The following is a 14056-nucleotide window of genomic DNA, read 5'->3' as shown; positions in this document are numbered from 1 at the left end:
TACATACATATACTAAGTAGTTCCTCAGGCCTCAGTTCTTTACCCTTTACTCCACCGCTGGCCAGTGTTGTTCGTTCCCTCCCCGCTCTTTGCTTTGCTGGACAAAGCCTCCAAGTGAAACCTAGTGAAACTGCGTCTCATCTGCTTCATTTTTCTCTCCTTGGTATTCCATCCCGCTTTTCGCTCGAAAATCTAATTAACATTCGCTGCGTTCTGTTCAAAGCAGGAAATTTGAAATTTTCACAAGCCCAATCCCAATATGCTCAGTTCTGCCACTAAATCCTACTCCCTTTTGATCCTGGGTCTCCTCTCGATTGCGTTGGCGATCGCTGCACCTCTTGTGAGTGATTGCGTCTCGGAATAGTATAATGAACTGATTCTTGATGCACCCTCTACAGGGACCGTTTGCCGTCGACTCCAGTGACACCGGCGTTACAAACTTGCAATCTCTACGTCCCCGGGCTTCCCCTGCTTTCAGAGCTAAGGTTAAATTCGATAGTCCATACCCTATCATCGGAGCAAATAATGAAGACGAGACTCAGAAAGTGAAAATCGAAAACGCGGTGAAATTATTAATCAAAGCTGCCTTGGACCCGTCAGGCCGCATGCGTCTCACTGTCTCTGAATGGGGTCAGATTGCTCCGACTGCAATAGGAAACGAACAGAAATTCACTGTCGAGGTCAATTTCACCCCGGAGCTGCCTCCAACTACCTCAGGGTTGAGAATAAAGTCACAGACGGCGACCAAGCATTACACTGGGTGGGTCTCTTGGGAGAAAGCCCCTAAGGTATCTGGAGAACTGCGCGATGATCACACCACGCTCAAAGTGGAAAACAGTAAACTGAAAGATGACTGAAAGGTACCTTTCCGGTATGTCATTTACTCTCCATCCTCCACGAGTTGACATATCATTCGTGATGCAAGAATACTGGATAAGGACTATGAACGAGAAATACCTAGAGTTAAACTATGTAGAGTCACTGTTGATGAACATAGACAACCATTCATAGACAACCATTCATGCACGCATTCCTCTCAAAGAACATACTCGAAATGAATGTGTCAGGATCTGGGAACCAAAACAATGAAATCTGAGGGACTGATGGGCTATTACAGGTTATCCCAGATACGCTATTATCCCTTATTATCCTCTCCAATAATTAGGCTTGACAAAGGGCATGGATGTAACCACGGCCTGGCGTCTACGATTTCTCACTTCAACCTCGAGCTCAGTACCCTTCTTGTGGAAACCATTCTTAACGTATCCCATAGCGATGTTTTTGTTCAGTGTTGGCGAAGGAATTCCTGATGTGATTGTTCCAATCTGTTCGGTACCTGAGAAAATCTTAGCTCCCTCTGCCAGAACAGGGAAATCAGCGTCAGTTTGACTAAACAGAAAACATCATAAATCCACTTACGTCTAGCAGGTGCCCCTTCTATTATTAACCCTACCCTCCGTCTGGGTGGACCGTTCTTCAAGTGTTCTCGAACGCCTTCTGCGCCAATGAATTCACCACTTTCTTTCCTTTCCTTCCCTGTCATTGTTGGTTTTGAGTAGAAGTATGTCATCAGTGAAATCGGTACATACCAATTACCCAAGACAATCCAGCCTCTACAGGTGTTGTATCTTCGTCCAAATCATTACCGTAAAGGCACATACCCGCCTCCAGACGTAAGCTGTCTCGAGCACCAAGACCCGTGAGTTGAACAGGGTATTTTGAAAGTATTTTTGCGACCTCGACTGTTTCCGATGGCGGTATGGATATTTCGAAGCCATCTTCTCCGGTGTATCCTCCTCGGGCAACATGGAGATTGAAACCTTCCAAAGGAACGAATGCAGAGGTGCCGAATGTTAATTTTTGCAGGTCGAAGGAAGTGAGAGCTTGAAGGTAGGATGCAGCCCTTGGTCCTAGAGATACAAATTGGCGCCAGTAGAATTATAGGTCGAGGTGATTCACGTACCTTGTAAGGCAATCAAGCCCCAGTTCTCCAAGACCTCCATTTCCACCGGACCATTCTTTGCATATTCAGTGGAATTCCACTGTTCCAGTTTTTCTATGAACCAAGCTAAATCACGATCTCTCCGTCCGGCGTTCGTGACAACATAAAATGCATCTTCGGCGTGCTTTGTGACTATTGTGTCATCTATGATACCACCCTTCTCGTTCAAGATGACTGACAGAGTTGAACTGTACGGTTTTAAAGACGATAATGAGGACGGTGTCAACCATTCTAGAAATTGTGTCGCAGTTGGGCCCCGGAAGCTAGGGGGATTATCAACATAAGTGACTGGATCACAGTACAGTATAAAGCTCACTTTGACTGAACCATATGCCCGACATCAAAGAGGCCCGCATCAGTGCGGACATGGTTATGGCTGGCGACTGTGATGAATATTAGACAAATTTGTATAAGAAGAACGTTTAGCGTGTACCCTGCCCTACATCTCCATATGATAGAGGCATCGAGTACCCAGCAAAGGGTACCATTTTTGCTTTGTTTTCAACATGAAAATCATAAAGACCGGTTTTCCGTAGCTATTCGTTCTTGATAAATAGCGGAATCTCCGGGTAACTTTATATGAGAGCTACCTGTCCAGCTTCTGTTGCATATTTTCGCGTTGAAAACTTGAAAGTCCTTTGAGCGATGGATGTTGGGCGTAAGAGAAGCATGACGGCCAGTAAGCCTTCCCTGAAGTTCACAGTCAAATCGAGGCCTGCGCTGGAAATTTGGTTTTCCGTCCCGGAGCTCCGTCTCATGTGCCTTTCACGCGTCGCGTTGTCTTCGCCACGTTATGTTCTCTTTTGCAATCAATCTCAAGTATCATCCTACCTTTTAGATTTCTGAACTAATTCGCTGCGCCAACACTGCAAAATGTCTGACCAACTCACATGGAAGGCTGCTATTCAAGTATAGATCTGGTGCGGTTAGTACTAATCTGAATGAATTACTGTATTTTAAAGTGGACATCACTTTAATGGATGTCTTAATCGGTCCTGTGACTAAGGGCTTTCTTCCTCGCTCCCCCTCTCGATAACGAGCTATACTTCAATCACGATGACCATCGAATTAAAGCCTTTACCTCTACCCAATAGCGCAGAACCGTCGCATTTCATCAATTTTGGCCGTGAAGTGAAGGGTATCAATCCTGGAAATTGCACATCCGAACAACTGGAAGATATCAAGCAGGCGCTGTACCAAGTATGTACCTATCGACATATTCTTCGCGCAGAGTATTAACTATAGTGGGTACCTATAGCATGAAGTTCTCCTCTTCCGTGATGTGGTTCTCACTCCCGAACAGCAACTGAAGCTCACAAAGGTCGATTCCAGTCTTGTTTATGTGCAAGTCATGTCTTGAACCACAATCCCCAATAGGAGTTCGATCCTGATTCCGAAATATATGGTCACGGAGGTAAGCTAGAGAGTGAAAAATCGTCCATCCTTCATTCTGCTCTCCACGCCATCCCTCGAGTACCCCAAGTCCAACTCATCGGTAACGGCATGATACATGACCATGAAGGACTTGCCGAAACTAGATTGAAGCATCTGACTCACAAGACATTTCACAAAACCATCATAAGTCCCGAGGACGAAGTCAAAGGATTCACGAGATTCTATCGATGGCATATTGACGCGGCGCTCTATGACCTCTCTCCACCACGAGTCACAACTTTGTATGCCGTACGTGTTCCTGAAGGGCCCAACCAGATATGCCGCTACGATGATGGAACTGGAGACGAGCTAGAGGTACCTCTTGCGACTACAGCTTTTGTGTCTGGTCAGACAATGTTCCAACTGCTCCCATCAGAGCTGAAGAGTGTTGCTGTTCGGGCGAACGTCAAATGTAGGTGGCCTAAATAGATTTCGAGAATTGAACCATTGACGACTCGTATTCGTATTTAGATGCACCACATCCATATGTTTGGATGGCCCCCGCACATGCCAAATCGACCGGGCTAGGAATTGAGTCCGAAAGTCTAGAAACGCCATTAGAGCAGCTTCCTTCTTGGGTAGAGGATAAAATCAAGATCCATCCAGTGGTACGAATTGACAGTCGCGCAAAAGTGATAGGAAATTGACTTCTAATGGCTTAGTTGTGGAAGAACCCAGTATCGGAAGCGCTCTCATTCCAAGTCCATCCTTGCTGTGCTACAGAAGTTTTGATCAAGCCGCTCCCTCCTGGTGCATCTCGTGAAAATGCTCTGTATCCAGATGGCGCTCATCCGAATGAATTGAGCGAGGTTAGGGATTTACTTTACCGAATGCAAAGACCTGCCATTGCACCGAGTGTGGGTATCTTCACGTACCTATTTTAGTAACCACCAGATTCTAATATCTGATAATAGTTGGTGTATCCCCATAAATGGTGTGTGGTTACTGGATCTTATACTGAACGTGATCATTCAGGAGTTACTATGTCATATAGGAATGACAAGGACTTGATAATCTTTCACAATCGAGGAGTCCTCCACACCGTTGTTGGAACACTGCAACCAGATCAAGTTCGCGTCTATCATCAATGTAATCTTGCCGCATCTGAGGATCCGATCGGACCGTCGAACGAGGATATCATTAAGTGGGCGTGAGGAATAGATCAAGATAGTCAGATATTTGTAGGAATGTAACTGCAACTTTTTCGCAGTGGCAGTAGAATGACATCAACGAGCCTGAAAGGTATGTATTTGCACAGAACCAATCAAGCGCCCTTGTACGCAGATATCGTGACCTTCTATGTCTGTCTTTCTGTATACTTGGCACAAACTACCGTCGCCGACAAGTTCATTGAAAATTGCACCTGGGCTAATTGAAGATTTCGTGTTGTCAATTTTGCGATGACCGTACAAGTTGAAGAAACGTGGTGAGAAGGGGACCAGGAGGCTTTGATCAGCGGCGCCCCTACTTTCTCTCTGACTTTCGAACCTTCGTCCGCTTCAGAAAACTTTTAACTTTCGTCCTCTCGGCTGAAGCGGGACAGGTACTCTTAGTCTCTAGAGCTACTGTGCACATAACACTAGGCTAACTCGGCGCAAATACAAGCGGACAGCATGATCGAAATAGTCCCCATTTGTTTCTCGTTTCCTGTATGCTTCTGTATGTAACAGGGAATCCCCAGTTACTTATCTCCATTCTGGTAAACTAGATGAACGGTCTTTAAGGACCGTCCGGGTACTAACTGTTACCAATGTGCATGAAAGGAAGGCTCAAAATCAGAAATCTCCCCCAATCAACGCCGTTTTGGTACAAGGTCACCGTTCGCCTTTGTCCTTTCTTCAGGTTTCATTTCACTCTATCGGCCCACGAGTATCACAGTCTGACTGTATTGACATTGATGAACATAAAATCGTAATATTGGTTTCTTATACATAAAAATAAAACCGGTGGAAGGAAGGAAAGGAATTGGCACTTGAGCATGCGCCCCACGGAATACATCCTTGAATTTTCCGTACATTCTGAATTTCAGATGGAACTCAAGAGGTCCTTCCGCTTCTCCCAAGCAATTTGTACATCTACACCGGCGAGCACTGTCTCCTCCCACGGTATGTACTCCTTCAATCCCAAAACCTTTGCCGCGAAACTGGTATCGAGCGGAGCATCCGATTGCTTTGGAGGTACAATGTCCTCTCTCGGAAGCCTATGTGCAAGTTCAGGCCTTTCTCGACGTATCAAATCGGCTACGTCTTTCCACTTGAATGTCGTATTCGAAATGATGAACCTCTTCTTACGCCCAGGAATAGGAGGAACACAAAGTGCGGCGACGTGAGCACGGGCAATGTCACGCACGTCGACTAAATGCCCATGCGGAAAAGTGGGGTAGGCATCAGTACCTGTGGTGATAATTTTTATGAGGTTGAAGTTGCTTCCAATGCTGGTTTGAGCGTTTGTAACAGGAAAATTTGGCACATGAGGCCCGAAAATGAGTGTAGGAAGCACTGATAAATTCATATTAGACAAAGTCCGCTGTCTGAAATGCCTGTCAAGTGGACCCACAGATTGTGATATCGACGTCAGGATGCTTCTCCGCCACTTGCCAGACTCTCTTAGATGCCAGCGTCTTTGACTCTTGGTATGCAGCCATCAGAGGTTGATCACGATGAAAGGTTTCCGGTGTCACAGGATTATAGAACTCCTCTGTGACCAGCTCTGTGCCAGATCCTGTATTCAATTGTGCTAAGGAAGGGTCAGCACACGAGCGATGTGAAATTTATATGAAAGTCTCACTATCAAAAAGACTCGCAAAAGTTCCAGTGATGATAATCTTCTTGACACCTGCATCAATTGACTGGTGAACGATATTAATAGTACCGTCACATGCGGCCTGCAAAACAGAATAAATCGCCAGTAAAAAAATGAAAAAATATAGGGGACAGACTTCATATATCTCGTCTACAGAATTGGTTTTGGCGAATAGCTGTGCTGCAATGTGAATGACTGCGTCCACACCCTTCAAACTCTCGGTGTAATCGGAAGTGAGGGTGGGTATTTCAACAACCTCGAGATTTGGGTTGTCTGGGAAGATTTTTCGTTGTTTGGTAGCAGACCGAGCTGCAGATCGGACACGATAACCTTTCTCCAAGAGTTGTGCCACGACATGCGAGCCGAGAAAGCCTGTGCCGCCAGTTACCTGAACATTTCAGAAGGAGGTGAGCTAGTGTATGATTTCTCTTGCAGGACGAAAGTGACATACGAGAATTAGTGGAGTCATTGCTGAAGTGCTGGGGACAGTCGTTGTGCATTACTTGTATTTATATGAGTTCATTCGGTGGACGAATGCGATTTCTTTCAGTGATTACAGGGCTCGCTGACTGAGATATTGAGTAGGTATTTCGCAAGACTATGGAGTTGTTAGCGAAATTACACAGACGCGAAAAGATAGAAGTTCAGTTTACCGGAATGATATTGTTACTGCAGTTCCTGATGTGCGAGACGTCCGTCACAGAAGGAGAAACTCTCACATCATGGAGAATCTCCTTCCGAGTCCCTTGATGATAATCCACTGCGAGTGAGGCGGATAGAGGAGTTACAGAGGACGATCGATTTGAGAGTTACTTAAGCCAGACCCAGCCGGTAGCTTCATTGCGAACACTTTGAATACTGGTCGGCGCAAAAAGTGATTTCGCAGATCAAGTTTCTGCGACTGAGTCTAGACTCCGACATTGTACTTTCGCTTCTGAGTAGTAGTACCCTGGGCCAAACAGCTGTTTCTCCGTAGACTGTGGAATTTTCCTTGATGCTCGTAAACTGATAGAAGACCATTCAGCCAAATATTTGGTGACCCACCACAGCCCACCACCGAACCGCGCAAACAGCACAACAATTCACTAAAGCCCTCCGAGCACATTCGGAGGACCTTGCCCGGGCCAGACTTATTATATTGCCACTGGGCCCGAGAGCGTTGAGTAGATATCGTGTGTAAAGGAGGCTGAAGTAGGGTGAAGAATCTCTTTTGAAAAAAGTAAATCAGCATTGGAATATTGATCGCCGGGGCCGGCTCGACAGAGTTAGATGACGAGTTGAGTCCTGGTGCCTCGTAGCCAAGGGGTGTCTGATTCGGGTGCAACACGGCAAAGCTTTTCGTTACTCAATCGGATAACAGTAAGTTTGTGATTATTCATTCTTCTTTCCTTCGACCTTGCTCTGCTCCATTTCAAAAATGTTGTAGGAATTCACTGACAATATAGCTCGAGCTATCTGACCGCATTTGTGCACGACAAAACTGAGCAAAAGTTTGCAATCAAAATTCTGGGCCTTGGACCTATCTCGTGGCGACACAAGCTGACTCGGACACAAAAGTGACAAGTGAATCCGACCTGAATGTTCGACACCTCTTGCTCGTACCTAGCGATTTATAACAACACTACAAGGTCTCTGCTTTCGACAAAGCAAGACTTTTTGCCAGAGAAGATTCAGTATTCAATTAAATTTGTTTCTAGAGCCTATGTGTGTAAGCAAGAGCTGTCTACAAAGCTGAAGAAGCGAAGCACATGCAGCGTAGCACTTGAATGATTTCAGTGAGAATCGAGATCATTCAAACTGTTCACCTCTGCTGATATACGTGGCTCTTACAGCAAGACTGCTATTATTCTCATTTCTTTTCCTCTCTTCACGTTATCTCACTGTATTCCGACGGATACATATCTTCCATTCTTCATGCTCTGTCGCGCTTAACCGTTGCCATCTCTTCTTCCACGTCAATAAATAAACGTACAAACCCTCATTGTATCGATGGATCAGTATATTCTGGGGTGCTGATCAGTGCGGGTACCGATAGCTTGAAGTGCTCCTGTTCCGTGACGTGGTTCTCACTCTCAAACAGCAGTTGAACCTCACAAAGGTCAGATTTATTCTCCATTACGTGCAATAATTTCATTGGCCACAGTTCCCCATAAGCATTCAATATTCTATCCTCCGAAACATATGGTCACGGAGGAAATCCAGAAGCGAAAAATCATATATCCGCCATTCTGCTCTGCACGCCTTCTCTTGAGTACCCTAGGTCTAGCTCATCGGCAACAGCGTGATACATAAACACTTTGCCGAAAACAAGTTGAAGCATCTGAAAATCTGTCAGGAATACCGAGGACGAAGTCAAAGGACTCGGCCCACGAGATTTTATCCATATCATATTGACGTGGCAGTCTATGACCTCTTTACACCACGAGTAACGATGTCGTCTGCATCCCTGAAGGGCCCAACCAAATATGCTCCTCCGACAATGGAACTGGAGCCGAGCTAGAGGTACTTCTCGCGACTACAGTCTCTGTGTCTGGTTAGACAATGTTCCAACTGCTCCCAGCGTCCATCAGAGCTTGCAAATATAGGTGGCCTGAATAAATTTCGCGAATTGAACCATTGAAATATTGACGACTCATACTTAGGTGCACCACATACTTCCATTCGATCTTATAGAGTACTCTCCCACTGTACCCAGATCTCTCTCTCAATCATACTCAATCCCTAGTAGCCTTGGTTCCCGTGTGAGTCCCGCTCAGTGTTGCCTGCGAAATATCGCAGGTTTCCACATACATACGTTTGGATGGCTCCTGCTAGGAATAGGGTCCGAAGGTCTAGAAATGCCATTAGAGCAGTGTCCTTCTTGGGTAGAGGATAAAATCAGGATCCATTCAGTAGTACGGAATCGTTGCGCACGAAGTGAGACGAAGTGATAAGGAAATGACTTCCGGTAGCTTAGTTGTGGAAGAGCCCGGTATTAGAAGCGCTCTCATTCCAAGTCCGCTACAGCGCTTATAGTCAGTCCGCTCCCCGCGGGCAGCTCGTGAAAAACGCTCTGTATCAAGATAGTGCGCACCTAGTAAAAAACTCGGGCGAGGTCAAGATAACTTCACCATACCGAAGCAAACCGAATGCAAAAAATCTAGTCGGCGGATCTCTTGCTCGATGTTCTTCCGTGAATCAATTACTATATTACAATGATATTCTTCAGCCATGGTAGTTCGATTTCTGCGATTGTGATTCGATACAGATAGATACTGTACAGATTCAGACGGAAAACCCTTCTTATCGTGGGAATCTGCGTATCTTTTCTTTTCTAATTCCTTCTACTTACCAAAATCGTATTTGGGAGAGTGGTCAGTACTTTAAATGCACGCGTGAAAACCAGGATTCGGGTTGGTTACAATCATATTCCAATGCACGGCCGAATAGGGCTATCCACGATCGTGTTCAACCATTTTGTTATGTTGCTTGTACGTGTCCTGTTCAATCTTAGTTATGCACTAGAAATTCCATTGAATCAATGCTTTCAGGCTTCTTGTCGTCCTTCTGCCTTGATCTGTGTCGTGTTTGGACGAGATATAACTATTGCACAACTCCAACCCCTCCTATGGTCAGAGTTCAACCATTGGAACCATGAATAAAGCAAAAGCAAAACCTTCTCCGGTCCCGTCTTATTATCGGACTATTGGCTTTTGGTCTTTGCGGTACCAGTATAGCATGCAGTGTCAACAGTCGAAATGGGACAGGTCATCCAGTGCTACGTATATTACATCTGTACAAACGAATAGACCGACTATCCGAATGGAATCATCGCGATCTTGCATCAACAGATATGACCTGTCTCAATGGCCATGCGTGAATTGTCTCAGCGTTTCCTCTTTCTCCGTTTGTGCTCGTATACTGTAACGTTGCCCATAAACTGCACTAGCGGGAACCGAGGAACCATAGGATCTGGAATTTCGTGGTTCTGTCACTCTACAGTGCCAACAGGCACTTCTCCAACAGGTCAAGTTTGAGTGGAAAAAAATAGTTAAAATCATAATAAAAATAGTTTTGGAATGAAACCAACCAAAAGAATGCTATTCACGTCGAGAAAGAAATATGTTCCGCATTTGGCAATGTTTTCCCACGGTGTTCACTTTCTTGACTCAGAAAAAATCAAAAGTATTGGAGTGATAGATGCGTCGCCCACTACTCCTGATACTTCAGATTTCCATAAACACTATCTGCCGTTACTTACAATATGGTTATTGATGCATGGATGCATACAAGTATGAAAACTTTCCTTTGGAAGTATTCCTACATGCTCTAATTTCTACTGTTTCCTCAGACATGGGCTCAGTATCAAACAGGCTGAACATGCTGTGAAGAAATATACCAGCCATCACCGTACACCTGTGACAATCAAGCTGGAACATCGTGTCCTTATGATGTAGTGACCACGTGTACCTTCCATATATGGAAGGCACCTTCCTAATTAGGCGATGACTAAGCTGGTTCATTTTCGGTCAGTGGGGGTAAAAGTAAAAGTTGACCATAGGCTTAGCAAAGCACAAGCCAGGTATATAGATCTTCTACAAGTCAAATGAGCATAATTTGGCTATATTCCGATGTTAACTACAAGCTCTGAAAAAATTCTAAGAATTTGTACTTTTTACGGTTGATCGGGTGATGAGAAGTGCCTGTTGGCACTGTATTCAATCTTCTTCCGGTATCTATTTCAAGAACAGTTCGAATTGCAATCAGCTGAATTGACAATACCAGACGGTACCGTCTTACCGCTCCAGCGATTTCTTATTTGAACGGAATTGTTACCTATCTTGAAGTTCTTCTCGATCTATACTGTTCCAACTCTTCTTAACGTCACCTCACTTGTCTGTCCGAGCTATGGCTACTCCGGCTACAATATCGGAGAATGGAATGTTTGTGGTGTTTCTTGTGATGGTGGCTCCGTACAAGCAAAGCTTATCAGGAAACCCTTGACAGTCGCATTGTTAACTATGCATCATATGCCAAAACCAGTAAGTGCCGCTACTTTCTGGTCCCTTCTGTTCCTTGAAGATTATATATTGACTTGACCTTGCTATGGACTTAGCGGTGCTAGCGTACGAGATCCTCATCAATCTCGGACGAGAAGTGGATCTCGTCTGGAGTGCCAATTTTCGATGGTCGAATGTGATCTACTACATGAACCGATACCCTGTTGTTGTTTTTCAGGTCTGGGAGTTGTGCTACAAGACCAGCACTCCGCAGGTGAGATAGTCTTCACTTGCATGCTTGTTATTTTCCTCCGATCTAATTTGCTATGTAGTATGTCCATTTTATAAGCATATCATAGTAGTTCCTCCGATGACATTCAAATTATAGCTGTGATGCTCTGTATCAATTCTTTTGGTACACCTCTTTCATCCCTACCCGTGCAGCAATAACTGGTACGTCAACCTAACACTACGCGCCTCTCCTACTCGTCGGAGTGCTTATGGTCTTTTCCCAGCGTCGTTTGCATTACGGGTTTATGCCATCATGGACGGAAGACTTTTCTTCGTGGTGATCCTCACTGCATTAGGTGTGGCCATTGTTGGACTAGATGTTGTAAGTCTTCTACCTCGGTGTATATGTGATCAACTCGTTCAAGCTGCAGCTGACTCTGTCGTGGCATCTTATTCCTGTTTGCTGGATTCAGTGGCAAGGCGTTCAGTCCTCGTGTTCTCAGTCTTCTGATAAGCTGTAAGCATGTTTTGCTTTGGGACCATTTAAAGCCTCAAGATGAATTGATATTTCAATAATATGCAGATGTATGTATGAAATCTGTTGCGATCATGCAACTCGTGTCCGACCACTTAGTTGTCTTCAGCTACTATCGCAACCTTCATTTCTCTGGCATGTTTTGATGTCCTCACCACCAGTAAGTGAAGTATCTGTCATAAAGTACGCAGCCCCTATCATTTTCCTTTTCTCACCGTCTCGACGCCTTTACTTGTACGATACATCATCCCATCACTGTCAAACCCCCATCGATTACTGATCCATCGATTACTGATCCACCTGACCCATCTTCTCCTTCTACTGGCTTCCGCCACCTTCCTTGTTCCTAAACTGTACAGTATTACATCGTTGTTTCTCGCAGACCGGATTATGTATATATAGCCAACCCTTCACAGCCTGGTCCCTTATCTTGACCTCTCTGTCATTATCTGGGACCATGTCATAAAGTACGCAGCCCCTATCATTTTCCTTTTCTCACCGTCTCGACGCCTTTACTTGTACGATACATCATCCCATCACTGTCAAACCCCCATCGATTACTGATCCACCTGACCCATCTTCTCCTTCTATTGGCTTCCGCCACCTTCCTTGTTCCTAAACTGTACAGTATTACATCGTTGTTTCTCGCAGACCGGATTATGTATATATAGCCAACCCTCCACAGCCTGGTCCCTTATCTTGACCTCTCTGTCATTATCTGGGACCAGGTATGTGCTTACTTATTATTACCTATGACTACGATACTCAATATATCTCTGTCATTATCTGGGACCAGCCTGCCGCCGTTCTGCTTAGTCGCTCCGCCTTGTTGCCTTGTCCAGTCGCTCCGCCTCACCGTTCTGCTTAGTCGCTCCGCTTTCCCGCTCCGTTAGTCACTCCGCCTCTGCCGCTTCGTGACATTAGGTCAAGATCCATTACTGCACTGACAGCCTACCAATAAGGTTGTCCTTGCAGGGTCTATAGACACCACGTCTTCCCCAGTTCCGCCCAACTCTGAAACACCTGTTGCCAGTATAGACTGCTCCACACTCCCGCACGCACTTGACCCCAGAGACCAAGCTCACGCCCATAACAACGACGATACTTGGCGCGATTGCCAGTCTCAACCTTGCCCCAACGCCCTTTCGAACTCAATCCGAGAGCCACTCACTGTGAGCAATATAACCTTCCTGCCGATTCCCCAGCCCCGATTGCCTACTCCCATCATGTCGACTCCTATCCCGCCTGCCCCAAACACCTCTGCGGAGGATCTCATGGCTCAGCTCATCAGACAAGTAGCTAACCTTGCTACAGCTATGGAGGAACGCTCATCCTCTAAGTCAAGCATGAACAAACCCGAGGTTTTCAAGGGTAAAGATGGCGCTGAAGCCCGTCGCTTCATGGCTCAGTTCCAGAATTGGGCGTCAGAACAACCGGATCTCGCCAAAAGCCAAGTAAAACTCATCAAGTCCGCCTTGGGCTTCTTCACAGAAAGTGCCGGAGATTGGGCAACTCCCCATCTGCTACATTTCAATGCGGAAAATCCCCCTTTCGGAGGAAATTGGGAGGCGTTTCTGAAGGAATTTAGCCAACGGTTTGAACCAATGGACCCAGGTATGGAAGCCTGTAGCGAGATCAAGAATCTCAGGCAAAGTAAAGGACAGACAGTTGCGGAATTCGCTCAGAAGTTCAAGGATATCGGAGATCGGACTGAAATGTCTGATATTGACTTGCGGGAACGTTTCTTCACTGCATTACTCCCAGAGATCCGACAACACCTCATCACCGTAAACATTGCCCAAGGAATTGCTCCGACTCTGAAGGAGGCAATCAAACGGGCCATATCGGTGGATGTCTACCTGCACGATCCCACCATGACTGGCCGGAACTCTGGATACCCTCCCACGCATACCGCTCATACTACCCCTGCTGACCCCCATGCTATGGACATTGATGCAACCCACACCAGTAATGGGAATACTAGGGAAGCATTCCTAGCTCGCATGCGAGGACGATGCTTCGGCTGCGGTGCCCAAGGTCATGTCAAGCAAAACTGCCCACACCGAGAAACCA

The 14056-nt window shown here is 45.7% G+C and overlaps 5 protein-coding genes across 5 annotated transcripts; 3 read left to right on the top strand and 2 right to left on the bottom strand.

The window, feature by feature from the left end:
• Positions 1 to 259: 259 nt before the first annotated feature.
• C8R40DRAFT_1071870 (uncharacterized protein) lies at positions 260 to 857 on the top strand (the record flags this gene model as incomplete). Its single annotated transcript, XM_046226394.1, has 2 exons — positions 260 to 340; positions 399 to 857. 2 exons carry the CDS (start codon positions 260 to 262, stop codon positions 855 to 857), a joined length of 540 nt encoding a protein of 179 aa, XP_046083486.1.
• Positions 858 to 1145: 288 nt separating this feature from the next.
• On the bottom strand, positions 1146 to 2490 carry C8R40DRAFT_1173792 (uncharacterized protein; the record flags this gene model as incomplete). The annotated part of the gene is made up of 6 exons (XM_046232074.1): positions 1146 to 1357; positions 1420 to 1536; positions 1590 to 1910; positions 1964 to 2265; positions 2319 to 2385; positions 2436 to 2490. 6 exons carry the CDS (start codon positions 2488 to 2490, stop codon positions 1146 to 1148), a joined length of 1074 nt encoding a protein of 357 aa, XP_046083485.1.
• A 568-nt stretch (positions 2491 to 3058) lies between these two features.
• C8R40DRAFT_1052631 (Clavaminate synthase-like protein) lies at positions 3059 to 4590 on the top strand (the record flags this gene model as incomplete). The annotated part of the gene is made up of 7 exons (XM_046224772.1): positions 3059 to 3202; positions 3261 to 3323; positions 3380 to 3848; positions 3908 to 4044; positions 4099 to 4293; positions 4351 to 4370; positions 4431 to 4590. The coding sequence occupies 7 exons, from the start codon at positions 3059 to 3061 to the stop codon at positions 4588 to 4590; spliced, it is 1188 nt and encodes a 395-aa protein (XP_046083484.1).
• An 871-nt stretch (positions 4591 to 5461) lies between these two features.
• Positions 5462 to 6707, bottom strand: C8R40DRAFT_1071867 (uncharacterized protein; the record flags this gene model as incomplete). The annotated part of the gene is made up of 5 exons (XM_046226393.1): positions 5462 to 5934; positions 5993 to 6172; positions 6224 to 6320; positions 6375 to 6626; positions 6690 to 6707. The coding sequence occupies 5 exons, from the start codon at positions 6705 to 6707 to the stop codon at positions 5462 to 5464; spliced, it is 1020 nt and encodes a 339-aa protein (XP_046083483.1).
• Positions 6708 to 11125: 4418 nt separating this feature from the next.
• On the top strand, positions 11126 to 11969 carry C8R40DRAFT_1071866 (uncharacterized protein; the record flags this gene model as incomplete). Its single annotated transcript, XM_046226392.1, has 8 exons — positions 11126 to 11160; positions 11198 to 11259; positions 11334 to 11413; positions 11456 to 11491; positions 11550 to 11575; positions 11606 to 11670; positions 11733 to 11830; positions 11922 to 11969. The coding sequence occupies 8 exons, from the start codon at positions 11126 to 11128 to the stop codon at positions 11967 to 11969; spliced, it is 450 nt and encodes a 149-aa protein (XP_046083482.1).
• Positions 11970 to 14056: the final 2087 nt, after the last annotated feature.

Source organism: Lentinula edodes (genome assembly GCF_021015755.1).
Source record: "Lentinula edodes strain Le(Bin) 0899 ss11 chromosome Unknown C8R40scaffold_32, whole genome shotgun sequence".
NCBI classification, from domain to species: domain Eukaryota; kingdom Fungi; phylum Basidiomycota; class Agaricomycetes; order Agaricales; family Omphalotaceae; genus Lentinula; species Lentinula edodes.
Note: the sequence above shows the minus strand (reverse complement) of the source record. Positions and strands in the feature narration are given on the sequence as shown.